At 46.6% G+C, this 18,978-nt stretch overlaps 1 protein-coding gene across 1 annotated transcript in view; it reads left to right on the top strand.

Annotated features, from left to right (window-relative positions):
- ITIH2 (inter-alpha-trypsin inhibitor heavy chain 2) overlaps nucleotides 1–18,978 on the top strand; it is a 36,695-nt gene that overhangs the window by 4,106 nt on the left and 13,611 nt on the right. The window contains exons 4-14 of the mRNA XM_019460848.2: nucleotides 596–765; nucleotides 3,698–3,802; nucleotides 4,552–4,714; nucleotides 8,416–8,523; nucleotides 9,255–9,383; nucleotides 10,770–10,886; nucleotides 13,993–14,161; nucleotides 14,741–14,866; nucleotides 16,608–16,789; nucleotides 17,883–18,068; nucleotides 18,450–18,589. Of these exons, the coding sequence (XP_019316393.1) occupies nucleotides 596–765; nucleotides 3,698–3,802; nucleotides 4,552–4,714; nucleotides 8,416–8,523; nucleotides 9,255–9,383; nucleotides 10,770–10,886; nucleotides 13,993–14,161; nucleotides 14,741–14,866; nucleotides 16,608–16,789; nucleotides 17,883–18,068; nucleotides 18,450–18,589 (1,595 nt within the window). The remainder of the gene's footprint in view (nucleotides 1–595; nucleotides 766–3,697; nucleotides 3,803–4,551; nucleotides 4,715–8,415; nucleotides 8,524–9,254; nucleotides 9,384–10,769; nucleotides 10,887–13,992; nucleotides 14,162–14,740; nucleotides 14,867–16,607; nucleotides 16,790–17,882; nucleotides 18,069–18,449; nucleotides 18,590–18,978) is intronic.

The raw sequence follows: 18,978 nt of genomic DNA, 5'->3' as shown, positions 1-18,978 counted from the left end.
GACCAATCATCGCGTCCACATGATACTTTCTCTCCACGTTCCATTGGTTGCTCACACCCGTCAGCGTGTTACCGTTTGTGTGTTGTTCGAACTGGGGGAAGGAGAAGAAAAGTGGGAGAAGATGGCCCCGTAACAGATACGGTGGAAGAAGGCAGGTAGCAGTATGGGGACCACACGTGTATTTCCACCCCACTGTCCCCTTGCTGCGCCCCACTCTGAAGACACAGCCAGGGTCCCCTAAACCCGCGATCCCGTACCCTTTCCTTTGCTAGGGCCCTGCATTTGACATTATTGCCTGAACTTTCTCACTCCAACCTTGCTTCCCACAACCATTTTCTACTCGCATCCTCACTTTAGACGTCATTATTAATAGACCCATGGAGCTGAAAGGCATCTCCAGAGATCTTAAAACAAAGGCAGGCTTCTGCCTGGGAAATATTCTAAGCGAGGAGAAAGCCTAGTAATACCTGAGTCGTATGCTTCGCAATGCCTGAGGATCGTTCATGATAGAATGTAGTGCTGTTAACATCAAATATGTGGCGAAGTTCTGTGCCATTTTGCCATGAGTACGCCTGTGCTTTCTTACCAATTACAGGACGATGTTGATCAAGTAACTCTTTATAGCTATAAAGTCCAGTCCACTATTACTTCTCGTATGGCCAACACCTTCATCCAGACCAAAGTGGTGAACAACTCCCCACGGCCTCAGAATGTTGTGTTTGATGTTCAGATTCCCAAAGGAGCCTTCATCTCCAACTTTTCCATGTGAGTAACTCCTATCCAGGCTACAAATTGGCTTTGCTCTGCTCATAGAATCAACCCCCCTCATAGTTAGAGTGGACCTTAATGGCCAACTGCTCTGGTGGTTCTCACTCTCAGAGCTGTGGACCCACTGGATGTCAAGAGTCATGGTGGGCTGGGTCCCCATGATTTGTTTCTGTTCAAAGTATCAGAATTTGTGAAGGATTTGCTTTTCACGCCTCATAAATGAAAGCTAACTAAGCTATCTCTCTGGTAACAACTCTCAGTTGCACTTGAACGTGCTTTCTCGGGGGAGATATATGGAGTAGCCGTGGCTTGTAGGAAACCAAGTATGTGTGCAGAGCAGTTCTGTGTCTCCTGTCATTTGTTTCTCTATGGGGAAAAAATATGAGAACTACTGATTAAGTCCAATCACGTGTCCAGTGATCGGATTCCTCAGTTACGCTGAGGACAGATGGCTCATTCAGGTTTGACTTGCATATCTCCTTACGATAAACTCACTACCTTCCAGAGCAATCCACTCAATGGTTGACAGGTCTGTTAGAATGATTTCTCATACTTCACTGAAATCTGTTCTGCTTCTACCCACCGGCTCTGGTTCCACTCACAAAACATTTTCTTTTCCTAATTCTCTGCAAAATACATACTGAAGTGTTCGAGGATGAAATGATATGCTGTCTGAGATTGGCTTCAAAATAGTCGAGTAGGGGTACAGGTGAATTGAGACCAGCTGAGTACTGACTGATAACGGTGTGGCTCAGGGATGGTTTCATGGAGGTTTCTTATATTGTCCTATTTTTGTATATTTAAAGATTTCCATAACAAAAAATATTTTTCAACCGCTCCAGTGCTTTCTAAAGTGAAGTCCAATTATCTTGTCCCGCCTGGTGGCTTCACTTATCAAGGCTAAACATCGCTTATTCTTCCAAGTGATTGGATGGCTTTCTACCCCCGATCACTTAGGTGGCCATCCCCACAGTGTGCCCCACCCGGCCATGTCCTTCCCATGTCCTGTGCCCAGCACAGAGCACACGGCTCTGCATACAGTCTGCCTATTTTTTTTTTTTACTAAGATATTAGATTGAGATACTTCTCATCAGCTTTGGTCTTTCATATACCAAGGTCACCAACAATAACTGTGAATGAATGAAGCGTTCAAATACCATGCACCTTGGCCTCTAAAAACGGCAGAGCATGATAATCATATTTTCTAAACCAAGCAAAGTAGGTGGGGAAAAGGTGTCAGGTGACTTTGGCTTGATATCCTTTGAATTGGCTTAGAAATTTATTTTTTTATTTTTTATTTCTGTAAAAAAATTTTTAGTGTTTATTTTTGAGACAGAGAGAGAGAGAGTGTGAGTGAGTGGAGGAGGGGCAGAAAGAGAGTGGGAGACACAGAATCCGAAGCAGGCTCCAGGCTCTGAGCTGTCAGCACAGAGCCTAACGCAGGGCTCGAACTCACAAACCATGAGATCATGACCTGAGCCAAAGTCGGATGCTTAACACACTGAGCCATGCAGGTGCCCCAAGAAATTTATTTATTTTTTTTAATTTTAGGCAGCCTGTTCTAAAAACAAAAATGTAGAAGGAAGAGCTTTTATGTAGCAGTATAACATGATACTGTGTCTGAAAAATCGTCTTTAAACTCTTCTACTAAATTTTTGTTTCTCAACCACATAACCAGCATTTATTCTAGACATCGCTTCTTTCTGTTTTCTTTCATTCTTTTCTTTCTTTTCCATCTCATTGCATAGAAGATTTGAGGTGACAAAGGATGATAGAACTGTGACATACATTTACTTTGGTCTCTCTCTAGTCAGGGATGACTTTGTGAGACCAGAGAATTCTACATGAGTTGCCAAGCCCTCGTCTCTGGTCAAAACATTTCTTCTGCTCCTTTTATCAAGGTTGCAAATATTCTCCTGCTAGAGATAACTTCGTTTTGTCTTAAAGATTTTTCGGTCTTTGAAACTGAGATTGGGTTGTTGGGGAGTAGGGCAGATCTGGACACATGGGTCGAGTTCTAGCTCTGTTTTTGACCGACTGTGTGACCTTGAGCAAGGAAGTCACTGTCCCCTGGCTCTGATTTCTCTCATCTGAAGAAGCGGCCTTCACGCGTGCCTCACCAAGCATGCCAGTGGCTCCTGGGATGGGACACTGGCCGTCACACCTGCAGAAGGTCTAGCATTCTGGGTCCCCTCCCATAATGCCAACAGTACTTTTGGTCATCGGCACAACAAAAGACTTCTCCACGCGTTTCTAAATACCTCCTTGGTGAGAGGCACTATCCCTTTGAGTGCCATGGGCGCCATTTTGTTTCTGAGATCCTGTAATTTGATGGCTCTGACCCATCATTAACTTGGTACGCAGTAGACGACAAGCACTTAAAGTGGGGCAGGTAAAGATGGAGAAGGAGAAGGAAGCCAGAGGTCCCCGAGGGAGATGTTAGAGGGATAAACACCCATGTGCTAAGGGATTCCCCAGCACTGTCCTCCTTCCTTCCTCTTCCCCACCCTTGCAGGGCAGTGTGACGCCTCCAGGCTCTTAGAAGAAGAATTTTCTGAACAAATGTAAGCCAGACAACCAGTGATTTCTCAGTCACCTCCCCTGGGCACATTTCTAATTCAAAAGGGATACCCAAAGGGAACACAGCTTAATCTGAAGGGTAAAACTTGAAGATGCGGAGTGATTGTAAACACACGCAGCAACTCCAGAGGGGAAGCTCTCAGGATGGGCGCCTACCTCTTAAATCACACTCCCAGATAAAGGGACTCCTGACCGTGACATAGGCAGATGCCTCTCTTCTTGTTACTTCTAGGTGCAACATGAGAATTGCCCCCATTCACTAAATCCTCCAAGGTGGGTTGTTTGTCTTTAGTTTGCTTTGCTAAGACTGCTACTCGGGACAACTCAGTGGCCCCCTGTCATTTTTTAGGACCGTAGACGGCACGACATTCACGAGTTCAATTAAGGAGAAGACAGTGGGTCGAGCGCTGTACTCTCAGGCGAGAGCAAAAGGCAAGACCGCCGGGCTGGTGAGGTAAGGGCGGGGCCAGCTCGGCTCATCCGTGGCTCCTCCCACTCAATCCCATTTAATTTTTAAAAATCACTCATGGTTGCTCCTAACGCCCACATCATCCTCACTTGCTAACCGTGCTGTTTCCTCTTTAAAACTAAACACCTCAATCAACAATCGCGGTAACCTTGACGTGTATGTGTTTACATCAGGGCTTACGCTGGAAATGCATATCCCACTTGATGCAATAATAGATTTCTTCTTTCTGCAAACTTTCACAAACGGAAAGAGCCTCTGGAATGAGGCTCAAATGCCTCAGAGGAAATGCGTGCGGTCTCTGGAACCATCTGAGTTTGGGTTTGAGTCCTGGCCCCACAATTGAGTGGTCCTGAGCAGGTTGCTAATAATCTGTTAGCTTCATCTGTTATCATCTGGGAAATGAGGGTACTGATAACCGTCCTGCAGAGCCGCTGTGTTAGAAATGACGCCTGTCAAGTTCCTGGCGTGGAATGGGGATCGATAACTAGCAGAGGGCACTTAAATCTGTAAGAAGCTCTGGAAGAAAACGATCAGGCGGGAGAGGAGACTAAGCTGTTGGTGGAATTAAAGTTACCTGGAAGTTTCAGTGATGTCTGTTGTACCTCCTGTTCACTTTCACGAACACTGGAGCAGGCTTGATTGCCCAGAAAAGCCTAGATGCCCTCTGCATAGACATGGGGTCTTGCTCTCCCTCGTGCATGTGGGGACTTACGTCGGGGGTGTTAAACTTTCAGGAGCAGGGCTCTTGACATGGAAAACTTCAAAACCGAAGTAAACGTCCTCCCCGGAGCGAAGGTGCAGTTCGAACTTCATTACCAGGAAGTCAAGTGGAGGAAGCTGGGATCCTATGAGCACAGACTCCATCTGCAGCCCGGACGACTGGCCAAACACTTGGAGGTGAGCCAAGATTTGCAGGGCGTGCGGTGACGCCTTCCCCTGAAGGCTCCTACCCCCCGGCCTGTGCTTTTCTCCCGGTCATCACCCTTTGGGGATGCTGGATGCATTTGACTCAGCAAGACAGTGAGGGGCACTGATCAGCATATGGGTTTGGAGTCCACCCATAAGGAGGGCACTTCCTTATGGATTTCAATGCCAGCTCAGCTCCTTATTAGTTGTGTTCATTTCCTGGGGTGGCCCTAACAAATGACCACAGCTGGGCGGCTTGAAACAACAGGAATTTATTTTCAGGACACAAATCTGAACTCAAGGTGTTAGCAGGGCCTTCCTACTAACGGCTTGGGGGGAGAATCCTGGCTTCTCTCGGCGTGCGGCAGCCACTGGCACTCCTTGACTTGCGGCCTCCTAGCCACACCGCTCCGATCTCTGCCTTGGTGGCCACACCATGTGCTCCCCTACGTGTCTCACATTGTCCTCTGCCTTCTTCTTATAAGAAAACTTGTCCTTGGATTTAGAGTCCACTGAGTAGTACAGGAGGATCTCGTCTCGAGATCCTTACCTTAACTTCATCTGTGAAGATGCTCTTTCCAAAGGAGGTAGCGTTCACAGTTTCCAGACGTGTAGACATGGCTTCGGGGGTCTTTGTGGGGGGAGTGCCATTCAGTCATTACGCTGGCCTGCTAACGCGGGACTCGTTATCTTGAGCGTCCGTTTTTTCATCTGCAGGAAGGGTACGATAACATATTTTCCGTGTAATTTATGGCAATGGGTGGCAAATGATAAGGACTCAGTGAAGCTAGTTCTCTTCCTCTGCCCGCCCCCCACTTCCTTACCAATATGAGCTCACCATTGCTGACTTGACTTCACCTGTTGCCCTCCGAACCGAGACAACCCTTTAGGGAGTTTGAAGCTTTGTGACATCACACGAACATTTTGTGTAGGAGGCAGAGCAGAGCCAGAAGCAGCCCAGGAGAGCATCCAATCCAATCTGCCTCTGCATTTGACAGATAGGCTGTGAATGGCCCTCAGACCGAGAAGACTCCAGGGGATGATCTGATCCTGGTGAAATTTGTATCCTGATTTGGAAAGTTGCGTAACTGACCAACAGAACACACTTTCTTCTCGTGACCGGTGTGTGGCATCAGCCTGCTCTCGATGCCACTCAGTTCTTTTAAGTGTCCCTTCTGGCACATACCGTGCCTTTGTGAAAGATAGGATAAGATGCCCTTCCTCCTGGCAAAGGCCGCCTCGTGTCAGGACACGTGACTTGGCAAGTGGGTTATGGGCCACCTCCCAGCATCCTTGATGGTCCTGGCTGGCGGCTCTGCACAACTCAACAATGTGACCCTGGTTATTTTCCTAGGAGTGATGAAGAATGTAGGCCTGTCCCCCCCATTCTCTTGCTCAATGCTTGAATCCCATGGTAAATAGATACGATCAGCATCTTGCCTATAGCGATGCAAATACCGAGGTGGTTAATAATATTAATTAGTAACTGAGTTAATGGTAGGAGAAGGCATATTCTACGTGATTGACTCCTCCCCACAAATCATATGTGTGAAGCACCTGCCACTCATAACGAACAGGGACTTTTTTTTTTAAGTTTATTTATTCTGAGGTGGTGAGGGGCAGAGAGAGAGAGGGGAACAGGATCCTAAGCAGGCTCTGTGCTCCGCACAGTTGTGGGGCTTGAACTCACAAACTGTGAGATCATGACCTGGGCGGAAATCGAGAGCCGGACACTTAACCGACTGAGCTACCCAGGCACCCCTCCTCCCCACAAATTACAAAGTAGGTCTCATTAGCCCTGACTTGCAGATTTATATAAATAACTTGCCTAAGGAACCAGACCTAAGAAACCATTAAGATCTGGAACTACGTCTGACTGCATCCCAGACTACATTCTATGCTACCAATGCAAGAATTTGAGTTTGAGTCCATGAAGATAATGATTCTTAACACACATACCGAGTAGCACATAAATCTTTCTTGTATTTCTGAAATGTTTATTCATCCTTAAACTTCCCACGCTGTCAGGAATTCCTTGGTTTTAAAACAAGACAGGTGGAGTCTTAGAATATTAGCAAGGGCGTTAGACACGGTGGCAAGTTTTCCGGGTTCTGGTCCAGAGTTGGCACTCTGGCCAAACCTGCTTCCCGGCCTTCAGTTTCTCATCTGGGAAATAAGAGGTTGGACTAGATGGTTTTTAAGGTACTTTCCAGCCCAAATAGTCTATGAAATATTTCAGTTTCTAAAGAGACTTGATTTCATCCAAAGATAAATGAAGGAGAAATCATAAAGTTAGACCTTCTCCCTGTGCTTATTCCAGAAAAGGTTTCTAATCACCATCAGAAGGACTGGAAATACAGGAATTGCGGGGAACACATCTCTTTTTAACCCCCACCCCAACCCCCCAGCTGTATGTATCAAATCTTGGGAAAATGTTTTATTCCAACTCCTGTGTTCCTTGCCGAAAAGTCAACAAATATGGCAAGTGACTCACTCTACACTTGTTCACAGGTAGAATCTTATGGGAGGATGAAAGCAGTAGCCCCAGTTCTCTGTCAATTTCTGACTTTTCTCCCTGACCTTCAAGAGCTGCTTAATCAACTGCCAGCAATGAGTGGGTCAGACTGTCCTGGGGTGACTGACTTACCCGATTCCGTGTAGATTTAATCCTTACCAACATGGAGAATCTGGAGCTAATGGGAATTGTGGAGGCAAATTAAGTTCCCATCTTGTAACTACCAAGAAAGAAAATGTTGGCTCTGCTTAGACAAGTGTCCATGACTTTATGAAAGCAGATTTGAAAAAATCAGCGGGAATTTTGACGTGATTCCAAAGGCAGGTACTTCCAAAGGGGAGATAGCTCATCACTGTTGCAAAGGATCCTAAATGAGGAAGAGGCAGTAAGGAAACCAATGTGCACATGACTGTATCTGACGACCTCACGCGAAAGCAGGCGTGTGCAAAAGAAGGGACATCTCGTGGAAAACATTGTGGCATTGTGGCATGGGGCTGATGGATAGTTTGGCGATATCTACCGGAAAGACAGAGCAGGAGCTATTGGAGGATAGGAAGCGGTGTACAAAGTATTAGGGGCTTGGGCCCTGGGTTTGAAGCCTGCCTCAGCCACTTATGAACTGGGTCACTCTGAATGAGCAATAACAAATAAAACGATAATAGACAGTAACATTATCGATAAGAGTTAAATGAGTTCATACATGTGAAGTGCTTAGCGGACCATGTAGGGTCTATAGAGAGGAAGCCAGGATTATGGTTTTTCCAAAGATCACCCAAGGGGATGTCCTATTTAGCTCTGCCCAAAGCAGGTAGATAGAAAAGACATGAAAAAGCCCAGGAGAGAGCCACAGAGTAACTGCAGAATCCTTTAGAAATGGCTTTCCTTTTTTTCCCCCCTTTAACAGCATGAAGACTCTTAGAAACAACAACAGCCCCCCAAAACTGGAATAGGATAGAAACGGGGCATTAAGCCCGGAGGAATGAAGTACTAGAAAGGAAGAACTGAGTTGCCCATCACATGAGATGAGTCATATCCCACAGAAGTTAAGGACCATGAGGAAGTGATCATGGAACCAGGCTGGGTTGTCTCTGGGAAAACTTACAGCAGAGGATGTAGTAATTGTAGTTTTTGCTCAAAAAGCCTTGAGGCTTAGAATAATTTGCTTTCCCTTCTCCAGGTAGACGTGTGGATTATCGAACCCCAGGGAATAAAATTTCTTCATGTTCCTGACACATTTGATGGTCATTTTGATGGTGTTCCAGTGCTATCTAAAGGACAGCAGAAGGTATCACAAGTATTGCCCATTGCAAAGGGTCTAAGTGGCTACTAGCTCATGAGTTCTCTTCCTTCCCTGTGCTCTGGGGAACAGAAAAGAGTTCAGGTGTTGAGCTCTGTGAAGGAACAGGCACCTCTGAGCAAAATCGAGGGTCTTCCCCAGGGTCTGCAGAACACAACTCCCAACTGTCTCATTGCGTTTTGACCACTGACTTTCCCTTTGGGGGCCCCATTTCCCTCAAGTCATCTGCTTGACCAGTAGCCAAAAGACAGCTTCCACATAAATGGTCTCAGTCATAGCAAGATATCCTCCACTTAATTCTCTTTACTTCAAGACCAATAATAACCAACAGTGGAGGAGGCCAGTTCCTCTAAGAACCTTTCACAAACTCATTCTCGAAGCTGGTAGCCATCTCTCTGGTGGGGGAAGGGAGGCATTCTTTGGCTATCTTGAAAAGTCCTGAACCGGAAACCGATGTGACAATAAATTTCATATTAAAAAAAAAAAAAAAAAGAAAGAAAAGTCCTAAACCTTGGGCAACAGTGCCACAGGCTGGCAGATACTCCCTCACGTGCCTGGCACTGTCCCTTGCATTGGAAATGGGACAATCAGTGGTTCCTGGGGTAGAGGATGGCCATCAGGCCTTGGGCAGTGCCTCTTTACCTGTGTGCGGTTGTCAGCCCCTCCTCTGGGGAGGGACAGGCGCAGAGGCGGGGCTCTGACATCACTGTTCTTTCCAGGCACATGTTTCCTTCAAGCCCACTGTGGCGCAGCAAAGAAAATGCTTCAATTGCTCTGAGACCGCGGTAGATGGAGAGCTGGTGGTGATGTATGACGTGAACAGAGAAGAGAAAGCTGGTGAACTTGAGGTGGGTAAAAACAGTCTAGGAGAAGCACCAAGCTGAGGCCAAACAACTGTTCCTTGTTGAACAGACGCCCTGGCTTCCGGGTGGCCCCTAGCGGTCAAGGCAAGTGTCGAGTTGCAGAGAATGGACCACAGTCATGTGTCTCTAAGTGTTACTAAGCATTATCTTTTCATAGGAAGACAACTAAACAGAGGGTCATTGGGTTTCATGTCCTTGTCCCAGAAAGGTTCTTCTAGGCCTTCTATGAAGTACAGTAGAAAACCACAGAATGGGAGTTTTGGATAACCTTCGAAGGCCCTTTGTAATTAAACTGTCAAAGAAAGCAGGGAGGTTGTGGGGCTGGGTGGATGGAACAACCAAGAGAAAGATCTGGGCTAATGGTGAGTTCCAGGGCCAATGTTCCTTGTGAGATTTCTAAAGTTTCCTTTCCCCTTTTGCCATGTCCTAGGTGTATGTCTGTATTTCCCTTGTGCTCAGGTAAGAGCCCCGTAGAGGGTATCCAAGAGCCTGTGCTCTCCAGGACAGGGAGGTCGAGAAGCATCCACAGTTAGCCATTGTACTGTCTTGGTAGAAGCAACCAAAGGGCAGTGGAAAGAGAACTTGGGGAGGCAGGCGTCAGAGCCTGCAGTAGAAGACAAAGACGATGATCAGGAAGGTAGCTGGAGAGGCCTTCTGATACCTTCAAGAACAATCCGAATCTAGCACCCTTGAGTGCTTGTAAAGGTCCTTCGTGATCTGTCCTGCTGATTCTCCACCCCAATTCCTTGAATTCTTAAATTCTATAGCCCTCGTGGTCCTGGACCGCTCACAGACCCCCTAGGGTGTTATGTTTTCCTCACCCTTGTCTAGAACTTCCTCCCTACTCCTACCTGTACCCCCAAACCCTGCCCAACTCCCACACTGGCGGACCAACTCCAAACTCATCCTCAAGACCAGTGTAGATGTCAGCTTGGGAAAGACTCCCCCATCTGAGTCAGATCACATCCGCTGGGCATTCTCGGAGCCCTTTGTTTTCCTCATCCTAGCACGTAGCACTCTATGTTACTGCCTCTTTACTTGTCTGCATCCTCGGCTGGCCTGTGGGCCCTGTGAGGGCAGAGCCTGTCTGCCTGCTTTACTGCTGGCTAGCAGAATGCCTGGAACACAGGCTCTCCATGAAGACTGGGTGTGCGGAGGGAGTGGAGGGAAATGCCCTGGGAGTTAAAGTACCCAGAAGGCTTGGGCCCGCATGGGAAAGGAGTGAGGGAGAGAAGGAAGGAGAAGGGAGAGACCTGGGTAGACACCAAGCCTCTGTTCTCTCCTTTACGACCAGCCTGCTTCCACACCTCTCCTCTCTTAGCCCCTGGGCCCCGTCTTCCTACACCCTAACCACCGTGTTCTGTTTTCCAGGTGTTCAATGGATATTTTGTCCACTTTTTCGCTCCTAACAACCTGGACCCAATTCCCAAAAACATCCTCTTTGTCATTGATGTTAGCGGCTCGATGTGGGGCATAAAAATGAAACAAGTGAGTATCCCCTTGTTGGCAGTGGTACATGGGGCTCCCCGCCTTCCTTGGTCCCCTCCGAACACGGCAGCCATTCAATGCACCTGTCCCATCGGACCTTGTCTTGGTCCCCTCGGGCCACTGTGACAAAACACCACAGACGCCGGTGGCTTGTAAACAACACATGTATCTCACAACTCACCGTTGGGAACATTTTCATCTCGGTTCCTTCTCGCACTGAGCACTCCTGTGCTTCCGTCTTGCTCTTCTGCATAACGTTTTACTTCAGCACCTGCCCATTATTCATGGGTCGTTATAGGCACATCTTTTCTAATCACACTGCAGTTCCTTGAGGGGGGCCATCCTGCCTTATGTCTCCCAGGCTGCAGTTCAATATGAGCTAGTCCAGCGTTAAATGGTATACATGAGGTTCTATAGAACAAAAGAGGAAATTTGTTTAATGTTTATTTTTGAGACAGAGAGAGAGAGAGAGAGCAAGCAGGGAGGGGCAGAAAGAGAGGGGGACACAGAATCCGAAGCAGGCTCCAGGCTCTGAGCTGTCAGCACAGAGCCCGACACGGGGCTCGAACCCACGGACTGTGAGATCATGACCTGAGAAGTCAGACACTTAACCAACTGAACCACCCAGGCGCCCCTTCTTTTTGTTATTTTTAAAAATTTTTTTAATGTTCATTTATTTTTGAGACAGAGAGAGACAGAGAATGAACAGGGGAGAGTAGTAGAGACAGGGAGACACAAAATCCAAAGCAGGCTCCAGGCTCTGAGCTGTCAGAGCAGAGCCCGACACGGGGTTCGAACCCATGAACCGTGAGATCTTGACCTGAGCCAAAGTCGGAGGCTCAACTGACTGAACCACCCAGGCACCCCACTTTTTGTTATTTTAAAGAGGAGTGTAGGGGCGCCTGGGTGGCTCAGTCCTTTGAGCCTCTGACTTTGGCTCAGGTCAAGATCTCACGGTTTGTGAATTCAAACCCCGTGTCGGGGGTTTGCCTGCTCACACTCTGTCTCTCTCTCTTCTCTCTCTGTCTTTCTCAAAAATAAACATTAAAAAAAAATTAAAGAGAAGCGTATTAGGAATCAAGACTGCCACTTGCAGGGGATTAAAATTTTAAATAGGTTTGTCACTGAAACAGCTGCCTGCATTGAGAAGAGCTTGCGGAAACCCTTCAAAGGTGTGGGGAGAGGCACGCAGCTCTCGGGGGGCAGACGGCTGTAGGTGGTGAGGCCAGCCAGGGCAACAGCTCTGAGTCAGAAGTGTCCCAAGTGTCCAAAGAACAGAGAGCAGCCCAGCAGAGAGGAGCAGGGAGAGGGCAAGGGAGACGAGCTTCAAGAAGGGAGGGGCAGGACAGGTCGCTTGAAGCCCGTTAGGTCACCCTGAGAACCTTGGCTCTATCTTTGAGAGAAATGGAGAGTTACTGGGGGTTAAGATGAAGGAAAGGCCCCATCTGACATGTTTACAGCATATCCCTGGCCACTATGTTGACAACAGACTGGTGTGGAGGTGGGGGTGGAAACAGGGAGGCCAGAAAAGCAGCCATTGCTATAACCCAGGCAAGAGATGATGGCAAGAGGCCACTGGAATCTGGAATCTGTCTGGAAGGTGGAATACACAGAATTTTCTAAGCTGGGAGGTGTGAGAAGAAAAGAGGACTCCAAGATGCTCCGAGCTCTTAGCCTGAGCAGTCGGAAGGAAGGATGCAGTTCGCCATTGGTGAGTGGGAGAAGACAGGCAGAGCGAGACATCGTGGGGGGACGCCGGGGGTTCAGTTTTGGACGTGTGAAGTTTGAGACGCCTGTTAAGCATCCGAGCAGACGTGTCCATGATGCTATTGGCTATGCAGGTCTGGGTTTCAAACATGAGAAATTGACTGGGGCGCCTGGGTGGCTCAGTTGGTTAAGCATCTGACTTCAGCTTAGGTCATGATCTCACAGTTTGTGAGTTCAAGCCCCGCATTGGGCTCTGTGCTGACAGCTCAGAGCCTGGAGCCTGCTTTGGATTCTGTGTCTCCCTTTCTCTCTGTTCCCCACCCCCCTCTCTCTCTCTCAAAAATAGAATAAACATTAAAAAAATTTATTTTGAAAAACATGAAAGATCGAGATGTACAATCAGGACTTACTAGTATGTGCAAGGTATTTGCAGCAATGGGACTGGCTGAGAAGTAAGTGTAGATGGAGAAGAAACCCGAGAGCGAACCCTAGGATATTCCCATAGCTAGAATTTGGGGAGAGGAGGAGGAACCGGCAAAGAAGATTAAGGAAAGGCAACCAATGAGAGGAAGAGAAAACCAAGAGAGTCTGAGGTTCTGGAAGATAATGAGGAAGTCAGAGGAAGGAAGATGGGTGTGATCATTTGGTTCAAATGACGCTCGTAGATTGAATCTCATGAAAAGGGCAAATAGTCCATTGGATTTGGCAACCTGAAAGTCACTGTGATCTTGATGAGGGCAATTTTGTTGTTGTTGTTTATTTATTTGTTTTGAGAGAAGTAGAGAGGGCAAGCGGGGGAGGGGCGGAGAGAGAGGGAGAGAGAGAACTGTAAGTAGGCTCCGTGCTGTCGGTTCAGAGCGCGGCGCAGGGCTCAGACTCATGAACTGTGAGATCAGGACCTGAGCGGAAACCGAGAGTCAGACGCTCAACTGATGGACCCACCCAGGCGCCCCTTGATGGGGGCACTATTAATGGAGTGGTAAAGGTGAGAATCTGAATGGAGTGGGTTTGCAAGAGGATAGGAAGAGAAGATTTGGAAGTGGTAACTGAAGAGAGAGGGTGAGTGGCTGGGCTTGGAAGATACATTTGATTTCCAGGCACTCCTAAGAGGGCACCTGAACTTTGCGATTCTTAACTAAAAGGGGAGCCTAGTCAACATGGTTGTGCATAACAAAAGAATCCAGTAAAAGTTTAAGCGTCATAAATGCAGACAGTACACGTTGGGGATGAGTGAGAGACAAGTCGGTGTTGACTGGGGTGGATTCAAGAGGTTTTCTGGAAGGATTACAGCTTGAGTTGGTACTTGAAATATGACTAGGATGAATTCTTGGTCTTCCTCCTTTCTTCTTGGGCTTCAAGCTTCTGTGACGAGACCCTTCTCGGTTCTTTTCTGAAACAGACAGTGGAAGCCATGAAGACCATATTGGATGACCTGAGAGCTGAAGATAAGTTCTCCGTAGTTGACTTCAACCACAATGTTCGGACCTGGAGACACGATTTGGTCTCAGCTACTAAATCACAGACTGCAGATGCCAAGAAGTACATTGAAAAAATCCAACCCAGTGGAGGCGAGTGACTTTAACCTAGAGCCCGCTAAGAAGCTTTCATAGGGTTCGAAACTTCATTCACTTGGGACGCATCCTTTCCTATCACAGCGGCCTTTGCCCCACCCACCACGGCCTGCCTTAAATGTTACACGTATTATTACAGGATGAATACTAAGTCCGTGTGAAGGTACAGGGCATACCCATCCCACACAACTTTGTAACCTTTCCAGTCCTTCTCAGCAGCCTTGCTACGGTCATAGCCTCAAAGGCAACTGTCCACAGACCAGTGTCCCAGCATGTCAGCAAGGGACATGTAGGTACCTTCAATTTGGTGCATAACAAAGTGACGGAGGGGTGCTTTGAAAGGACTAATTCATCTTTCCGGGAATAGTTTGCTACAAAGTGAATATTTTACTCCACTGGGGAATCTTGACCAGCCCAGGGAAACTTTGTGTCCCTTGGAAAGTAAGTGAAGGATTTGGGTGCTGACTAAATTACGTAGGAGTAGTCGCAAGACAGACGAGCCTGAACCCGGGATGTGATTGTTTTCGTGCAAGGAAAGAGTACCTAACATAACTGCACCTAATGTTACTCTAACAGGAACAAATATCAATGAAGCCTTGCTGCGGGCCATCTTTATTTTGAATGAAGCCAATAACTTGGGATTGCTGGACCCTGAATCCGTCTCTCTGATCATTTTGGTTTCTGATGGCGACCCCACAGTAGGCAAGTAGCTCGTCAATTTCCTAGTGACAGATATTTCGCTCTTGTTTCTCGGGAACGTGATTGGCTTAAAATGGGAAATCTCATGGCACTTGCCCGAGTTTCTAAACCATTCTAACGCCATGCTTTCTAAAAGGAGGCTTCTTTTGACCCTGAAGCGTTCACCCTGCTGAAACCCAGTCCCAGGTATTTTCTGGTGATGCTCTTAAAGCTCAGGCTTCACCTGCACAACGTGGGGGCGCTTGAATGTGAATTGGCATAGCATGCTGTCGCATACTTAAGGTGTGTGCGATGAGTCTCTGTCCCCCGAGTCTGCAGCGCGCCTCTGGAGTCTGCAGTAACGTATGTTCTTGTTCTCCACAGTCCGCCAGTTACTCATGGCAACTGGAGAAATTGCTTCTTTCTGATACATCCTGCACATCGACATCTTTTCCACAAAATGGCCCATCATCTCCTGGCTTCTATCATGCGCTGTTGTTATCTCGATCTGCTTTAGTTGTGTCCCTGTGCTGACAAATACAACTAAGGGTGCATGCTAGATTGTGTTGCAGCCTGCCGTGTAGACAAGGCTCGTGCCTGACGCAGCTCCATGGAAGGAAGTTGAGTGGCCAATCAGGACAATGGCAGCCAGAGTCCTAGAAAGACGGAAAGCAACCATTTTACCAATACTGAGACGAGAACGGGAGTCATTACGTAGCATTTGTCGTAGGTTCAGTATTTCCTCCTCCTCAGATCAAATTACTTTTAAAATTCAATCTGAGGGACGCCTGGCAGGCTCGGTCCGTGGAGCATGCAACTCTTGATCTCAGGGTAGTGAGTTCAAGCCCCACGTTGGGTGCAGAGGTTACTTAAAAAACTAAAATCTTCAAAAAAAAAAAAGAAAGAAAGAAAATTCAATTTGAGAATAAAATCATCTGGAAGAAAAGGAAACAGTAAAAAATTAAGTCTGTTCCTCATTTCTGTACCTTAACCATCCAGTTCCTGTCCCTGGAGAAAGCCTTTGGTTACCAGTTTCTTGCATATCTTTCCAGAGATATTTCGTGCATATCTGTATACTACATATACACATATACACACGTATATGTCAATATACATACACACGTACATGCACGCGCATATGCAAATACATCCTACATACACCAATGTTTACATTGTTTTTTCCCCTTTAAAAATGTGTCTTTGAGGTCATTCAATATAAACACATAAAAAGTTGCCTTGCTCTTTCTAATAAACTGCTTAGTATCTCACAGTTTGAATGTATCATCATCTGACTGTATCATCTTCTGACGGACCTCCTTTACTCGTGTACCTTTGTTTTTGCTTTCAATACGTTGCTATTCTATGGTTGCCCACACTTCATTTCCATTTGTGTGAGTGCAGCCGTAAGAAAACTTCCTAGAACTGAGTCGCTGGGTCAAAAGGTTAAGTGCATTTTTAATTTGACAAAAACTTGGGTCTCCCGAGTGGCTTAGTCGGTTAAGCATCTGACTTCAGCTCAGGTCATGATCTCACAGTTTGTAAGTTTGAGCCCTGGGTTGGGCTCTGTGCTGAGAGCTCAGAGCCTGGAGCCTACTTTGAATTCAGTGTCTCCCTCTTCTCCCACTCATGCTCTCTGTCTCTCAAAAAAGGATAAACTTTAAAAAAATACTTAATTTGACAGAAATTTTCTGTCTCCATGATTTTCTTTCAAAACCATTATAACGTGGCCCCCTCATTCTTTCCTTTCTGTCATCATCAACTTTAGGTGAACTGAAATTGTCAAAAATCCAGAAAAACGTGAAGCAGAACATACGAGACAATATCTCCTTGTTCAGTTTGGGGATAGGATTTGATGTTGACTATGATTTTTTGAAGAGACTGTCCAATGAAAACCGTGGGATTGCTCAAAGGATCTATGGAAATCAGGACACTTCTGCCCAACTCAAAGTAACATTTTTTCTCTTTCTTTTGTCCTCCTTCACCCAAAGTCATTCAACTAGCAAGATCTGATGTCTAAAAGAAAACAGCCACATTTAAGCCCAAACTGTCCTTACTTCAGCTTCGTTCAGCCGCAAGAATCGGGAAGTGTTCGATTGCTTCCTCACGCGGCCCACGCTGCACGTATATCTACACGGATAGTGAGGCGGGAGGCAGGAAGGGGCCGGGCACACGCTTCCCGACTTCCTGAGCAGTTCTCCCAGGGCATTATCAATGCTTCTGGGCTCTCCAGTCCTGTTAAACAACTGTCCTTGTCTTCATGGCCATTGTTTCCCCTTTAAAGTACGTTGGCATCTCGGTGTCGACTTTTTGTGATGCAACACAGATCAAACTATAGCCTGGAGGTTTCCTTAGATGTAAAGGAGATAAGTTACTTGTTTATCTCGCCTAAATGGACAAGAAAAGAGATGTCTTTACCCCACCCTCTGTCAGTACCAGGTACCATGTGGCAATGGCAGGCACCATATTTAAAGTTGGGGACAGGAGGGGCGCCTGGGTGGCTCAGTCTGTTAAGCGTCTGACTTTGGCTCAGGTTCTGATCTTATGGTTCACGAGTTCGAGCCCCACATCAGGCTCTGCGCTGTCAGCTCAGAGCCTGGAGCCCATGTCCGATTCTGTGTCTCCCTCTCTCTCTGCCCCTTCCCTGCTTGTACTCTGTCTCTCAAAAATAAATAGATGTTAAAAAAAATTTTTGTTTTAATTGAAAGTTGGGGACAGGAAAGGCATAAGGGGCAATTTGGGAATATCAACCCAGCTGACTTTTCTTATTATAAGTATTTATGAGCTTTTTATCCTGGTTATAAAAGGGGGAAAAATGCTGGGCTGTTAAGTCAAGGGTAATGGTCTTAACAATTTTTTACTTTCTCCATATCAATTCATCTGATAATTGTGAGTTTTCCTTGTCCTGTGGCTTTCCACAGGAATCCTGTGAGAGTAAATTAAGAGACACCAACTAAGTATTTTGGGGAATCGCAGAGAAAAGTGCTTTAGACCTATGAAGTGGTATGAAAATAACGATTTCTTTGTTCTGCGTGAATTGTAGAAATTCTACAACCAGGTCTCCACCCCATTGCTCCGGAACGTCCAGTTCAACTACCCCCACACGTCAGTTTCGGATGTCACTCAGAACAGTTTCCACAACTATTTCGGAGGCTCAGAGATTGTGGTGGCAGGAAAATTTGACCCTGAAAAAGCCGAGCAGTTACAAAGCATCATAACGGCAACCGCGGTACTTCTGTTTATCTGCTTATTTCTAAAAATACTAATCGGTGCCCTCGATACAGTCCATCTTGTACATTAACAGGCTGGTATTTTGCATTCCAAGAATCTGGAATAAAAGCAATGATAATAACTGCAAGGGAAGGCGTGTGAATATCTATGCCATTGTCCCCAAACCGTTCTGCAAGTCCTTACCTTTTCATCCCAAAGCCAATCCCAAACCTTGGATGTATGCACGTACTTCCCGCTTTTGCATTCTTCCGAATTATTCTGCATTTCCCTTGAAGTTACGTCGTGCCCTGATTCATGCACAGTAGGTACGAAAAATGCGGACTGATTAACTATAGCCCCGTCCCCCGGATGTTTTTCAACTGTGTCTTCCATCATCCAGGCTAACACGGAGTTAGTCTTGGAAACTCTGGCCGAAATGGACGACCTGGAGGAATTTCTATCAAAAGACAAACACGCAGATCCCGATTTCACCAAGAAGCTGTGGGCCTATCTGACGATCAACCAACTTCTGGCTGAGCGGTAAGAAGAAAAGTGTGTACGTAACAGGGGTTCGCAGAAGTGAGACGTTTGCCTTGAATGTTTGGAGTGTCATACAAAAAGGATTTGGGACCCGGAAAGGCAGCGAGTTAATTCAGGATTTGCATTGTCAATTTTCACTGCTCTCCGAGCACTTTAGGTAAAGCTGAGTTCACTCTTTTAGTCTTTTGTATTGAGGTATAACATACATAAAGCGTGTGAGGTGCATGAATTTTAAGACTACAGTTTGATAAATTCTTGTGTGTATCACGCACATAATCACCACCCAGATCATTAGAGAACGCTTCTATCCTCAGTGAAGGGTCCCCGTTCTCCTTCCCACCGAACACCCACCCCACCTGCAGTGGATATCACTGTCACCATCAATTAGT

Source organism: Panthera pardus, unplaced genomic scaffold (assembly GCF_024362965.1).
Source record: "Panthera pardus isolate Hobbes unplaced genomic scaffold, ASM2436296v1 HiC_scaffold_6, whole genome shotgun sequence".
Lineage (NCBI taxonomy): Eukaryota > Metazoa > Chordata > Mammalia > Carnivora > Felidae > Panthera > Panthera pardus.
This window is presented reverse-complemented; position numbering and strand designations above follow the sequence as displayed.